The sequence below is a fragment of the Podospora anserina genome, chromosome 6 (assembly GCF_000226545.1).
Source record: "Podospora anserina S mat+ genomic DNA chromosome 6, supercontig 2".
Lineage (NCBI taxonomy): Eukaryota > Fungi > Ascomycota > Sordariomycetes > Sordariales > Podosporaceae > Podospora > Podospora anserina.
Window position 1 is genome coordinate 1,431,468 of NW_001914857.1, and position 5,337 is coordinate 1,436,804.

A 5,337-nucleotide genomic window follows, 5' to 3' on the forward strand; every position below is an offset into this window, starting at 1 on the left:
GGAGGGAGGGAGAAGGAGAACGGGAGGAGAGGGAGGAGGGGGGGATGGGGTTTATTGTTGAGGGAGGTGGTTGGCGTCTGCGGAACATGGTGGTGGTGATGTGAGGTGCTGGTGCAAGTCGAGTAGGTTCCAGGGATGATGGCAACCTGGTTGGACGGAGCGATGAGAGCAGGATGATCTGCGAACTATGTGTTGATTTATATGATCACTTGGAACAGAAGAAGCAAGGAGGGACCAAAAGGCTGATGGGAAACACTGTGGCGCTTGATTTATATCTTCATTGTCCACCACATATGTCGTGCCTCTGACATCGCGGTGACACCGAAAACGACCCTGCTAACCACACAACGCTAGACACGTCTGTCAATCCTCCGATAGTTCATCCCATCATGAACGCCCAAGGAAACCCTAGAGGGATCGAATTCATGCGGTTCGTCATGCTGACCCCTGGCGGTTAACCTCGTCGTCGTCAGTTTCAGCTGCCCGCCGGGTGCCGCCAGGTGTAACACTGGCAGAGCATGAGAATCCAATCAAATCAATGGCACCTCACAACCCGGTACTTGCAGCCCTCATCAGGCCAACGAGGATGGAATTAGCAGAAGTTGTGCAACGTCAAAACGACCGGTTCCTGCCTTGCCACACCCACCCTCCAAGAGAAAAAAGAACCCGGAAATCTGGAAAGGGGTGCGTGATATGGAACCGTCATCAGCGGGTAGAAAGCCGTGGTGGTCCCCAGAAACCGTTGGAAACAAAACAAAAAAAATAGATGCCAGATGGTGTCAAAACAGATTCAACCCCACGTTGGGCCGGGGTTTATTTTCTAGTATCGATAATCGCCAACGATAAACCAATTGGAAAAAGCCGTTCGTCCCTATCTGCGGGTACGCTGAAGTGTCCGCTCGCTGCCGACTGGTCCAGCAGAATCGTCAAAGGTCCCCTACAAACCCGCGAGCCCACAAAGCTCAAGCAGAGCCAGAGGGAAGTGCATGTGAAATAAAAGCAGGAACCCCAGACTTTGAAGCGACGGGGCGGATCTATCTCCAAGACCATCATCTCCAAAACAGCAACTGCCGGCGACAACCTGGGATTTCTGTGACATCAGACTGCAAAACCTGTTCCCCAGCAAAAGACCAAACACAAAGCCGATAGGCCAGACCCTCGGGGATACCACCGGCATAGCCTGGAACAGAAAACTGTCTACCACACCGCGTGCAGACACGGCACAGCAACACCCAAACCTAAATTGTTCTTGGCGCGGGAACGTGGGCGGTTTGGTTTGTCTTTGCCATCACACGACCAACCCGTTGCTTCGAACTCGCTCTCTTTTTGCCCCTCCCTCCCTCTTCCTCACCTATAACCTCGAACCCCCATCTCAACCCTCACACCACAAACTCGGTGATGGTCTCGGGGCCAGGAAAGCTCAACCTTGGTCTCTGCTTGTAAATCGGTCTTCAACACCGACGACAAAACGCCGAGAGAAATCAGTCATGAGTACAACTACTGCCATTGATGACCCTGCGGGGCTCAAAACCACACGCCAACGCAACAACCAACCCCAACAGTCCGAGATCCCCTTGCCCTCGCCGTCCATTAGTGATGTCGACTCCGATTCGAACAAGGGCGATGACCACCGAGACGCCCATGTGAAAAAGGCATACGGCCGAACTCCAGATGGAACGGGTATGCACACTCTACTCTCTCCGTCCCAAGTCTTTCTCTCCCAGGAGGCCCAACTCCTGGACCCCTCTTCCCCTAACCTGCCCTACTGCAAGGTGCTGTAAGCTGTAAAAAAATAAAAATAGGATGCAAGTGCTAATCATGACGACCATCCGTAGTCTTCGTCGTGCCCGAGACCCATGACATGGTCTCCCAATTATTAGACCCTCGCGAACCCAAGAACCTGTCCGATTACATTGTCCTCGGTGTTCTCGCCCTGCATATTTGGCTCGCTTGGGCTGTGCCAGCGCCCTATAACAAGTACCTGCTCGGATTTGCGTTTACCTTCTGGAGACTTGCATACAATGCTGGGATCGGCTATCTGTTGACTGTTCAGTCAAAATACACTCTCCTTGTCACCTGGGCTCGTCGGTTAAGGGCTTTTGAACAACCCGCCACCAACCCGCGGCCATGGCTTTACAACCTCCTCAAGACGGAGCTCGAGACCAAGATCCCCAAGGACTACAAGATGGATGAGGCTCCGATCGAGTACAACACCTGGCTTGCTTTCCGTCGCATTGTCGATCTGATCCTGATGTGCGACTTTGTGTCGTACTGCCTGTTCGCCATTGTCTGTGCCCACACGCCTGAGGATGAGGGGTTGGGCATGCTTCTTGGCCGTTGGGTCGGGGGTATTGCGCTTGTTGGCTTCAACCTTTGGGTCAAGCTGGATGCGCACAGAGTGGTGAAGGACTATGCCTGGTACTGGGGCGGTAAGTGAACTTGCGCTTGGAAATGAGGGTTGCAGTTGGTTGCTGACTGCCTTCTAGACTTCTTCTATCTGATCGAGCAGGAACTGACTTTCGATGGCGTCTTCGAGATGGCCCCCCATCCCATGTACTCCATTGGCTACGCTGGATACTACGGCATCTCGATGATGGCTGCTAGCTACGATGTTCTCTTCATCTCTATCGCTGCCCACGCTCTCCAGTTTGTCTTCTTGGCCTTTGTCGAGAATCCTCACATCGAAAAGACCTACAACCCGCCACCCCCACGTCTCCGGGCCGAATCCGAGATTGGCAGCCAGACCGAGGCCGATGCTTTGGTCACCAAGGAGCTTAACGGGAACTCTGATATCCCCCAGCCTGTTCACAACATGATTGGAAGCTTCGATCTCTTCAGAGTGACCGACGCTTCCTCCCTCATCATTGTTGCCTGCTTCATCGCCTTGACGGTTGTCACTCCCACCACCCGCACTTACCAGACTCTGGCTGTTGTGAACGCTATCTTCTGGCGTCTCTGGTACTCTGTTGGTTTGGGCTACATCTTGAAGAAGCAATCCGAAAAGAAGATGTATACCAGGCACTTCCTCAAGTTTGGCGAGAGCACCGGCGAGGCCTGGAGACAGTGGAAGGGCCTGTACCACATCAGCATGATTCTCTGCCACGTCTCGTTCTTGACCGCCTGCTGGAAGATGTACACCTACCCTGAGGATTGGAGCTACGGTTCTGTTCTCCTGAAGCATGTGATTGGTGTCAGTCTGATTGCTCTTCAGCTTTGGACATCCTCTAGCATCTACGAGTCTCTTGGCGAGTTTGGCTGGTTCTATGGTGATTTCTTCTTCGAGAGCCCCCGCCCACCCACGTACAACTCAATCTACCGTTTCCTCAACAACCCGGAGCGTGTGCTTGGTGCTGCTGGTTTCTGGGGCTTGGCTCTCATTACCTGGAGCAAGGCTGTTTTCGTCATGGCGCTTGTCAGCCAGCTTTTGATGCTGGGATTCATTTCGTTTGTCGAGAAGCCTCACATGCAAAAGATCTACGGCCAGAACCTCCGCAAGGAGGCCGGTCTTACCAAGTTTGTCAAGAAGTCACTTCCCGCCCCTGTCAAGAGATGGCAACAGGGTGTCGACAAGGTCCTCGATGAGACCAAGCACTTTGCTGAGGACTTCATTGATGCCGCCCTTACCAGACTTTCTGCCGGCTCTTCCAACTTCGTCAAGGACACCACCGCTCTCTTCCACAAGCCCCTCCGTCTCTCTATCAACCGTATCGACCGCGATCTTGCTGGATATGACCCCAAGCACTACAAGCTTTCCGTGGAGGGCGAGCAGCTGATTGCTCCTGATGAGAAGGCTACCCGGAAGGAAAGTGCCGATGCTCGCGTCCCCAAGGATGTCAAAACCAAGGTTTTCCAGTATGGCGCTCCCATTCGTGTCAAGTGGACAGCTCCTGCCAACCACAGCAAGAAGGACTGGGTTGGTCTCTACTTGGTCACCGACAACCGCAACAGGGATTTCACTGAAGTGCCATCCCTCGGCCGCTGGATCCCCACGTGCCGCGGCCAGTACGACACCACCACTGACGAAGGCATTGTTTCGTATGATGAAAAGGTCAAGTCGGAAGGTGTTGAGGGCCCTCTTGTACAGGGCGAGATGGTATTCGAGGGTGACAAGCTTTGGTGGACACAGGGCGTGTACGAGTTCAGATACCACCACCACGGCAAGCACAACGTCATGTCGATCTCGGAGCCGTTCGAGGTCCGCATTCCGTTGGTTGTGAAGGAGGGTACCGAGCTCACCATTGAGGAAGCCGAGAACGCCCTGCTGCCTATTGTACGGAACTGCCTTGACCGCGACCCAGAAATCGCGCCAGAGACTGTTGACGAGCCATGGGGTGCTCATGTTGAACGGGATGGCAAGTATGCCGAGAGAGTGGTGTATGCCATTCGTGAGATGTTTGCCATTGAGTTCTCGCCGGCGGTGGTGCCAGCAGATGGGAACGTCAAGAAGTTGGCGTGGAGGGTGGTTAACGGAAGAATTGCTCTTGTAAGCTTCTTTTCTTCAATTGGTCAAGCAGTGCCAGCTTGCTAACGACACTTCAACAGGCGCCATATAGTATGTCATTACAATCAAGAAGACCGCCAACACCCGTTGCCGACAGTTACAAATAAACGGGATGTTATGGTGGGAGCAGAGGATGAAACGGGTTGCACATGATGGACTTTTCTCTCTCTTCATTTTGCATGACTGGAAGAAGGGGGTTGTGATTAGACAAATTACTATCTAGATGCATGAGATACCACGGGTGTTGGGCGGTTGTTTGCACCAAAAATTGGCGTTGTTTTTGGGCTTGGGGGGGCGTGTGAAGATAGTCATGGCAGGTTACGTAAAGCTGCTCATGAATGCAGAGGAGGATGAGGGGAGAGTGAGATGAATATGCGAGATTGGATTCGGAAGGGAAATTATTAGGTAGAGCGTGGAAAACAATATGGTAGATTTGCCAGCAACGGTGTACCTTATATCATCACAATATTGCGATGGCATTTGAGGGGCTTTGTAACTCACGGTTCTGGCCAGAACCGTTGGTTTAGAGATGAGGCCTTGTGGTGATGAATACTGCTAGCAATTATGGCCAGTCAAGAACAAGTTTCATGGGCTGAACAGGAACCCACTCATTGAACGGAACGATTGCCTCCAAGCGATCCAACTTTGGGGGTGGTGTATGGATGGTAGGTATGTATATCTTACCGATCTGGTAAGTTGTCTTTCCAGTGTTTGTAAAGATGACATCCCTTTTGACTTGATCCGTTCTTTCTTGGTACGGGTATGGAGCCAAAGTTCTGTGCGTTAATGATACTCTCCAAGCTTCCCCATAAAAACCCACAGACATTCTTTTACGG

The 5,337-nt window shown here is 52.4% G+C and overlaps 1 protein-coding gene across 1 annotated transcript; it reads left to right on the forward strand.

Moving 5' to 3' along the window:
* Positions 1–1,487: 1,487 nt before the first annotated feature.
* On the forward strand, positions 1,488–4,608 carry PODANS_6_2600 (uncharacterized protein; the record flags this gene model as incomplete). The annotated part of the gene is made up of 4 exons (XM_001910201.1): positions 1,488–1,709; positions 1,853–2,429; positions 2,487–4,483; positions 4,543–4,608. The coding sequence occupies 4 exons, from the start codon at positions 1,488–1,490 to the stop codon at positions 4,606–4,608; spliced, it is 2,862 nt and encodes a 953-aa protein (XP_001910236.1).
* Between the last annotated feature and the right edge of the window lie 729 nt (positions 4,609–5,337).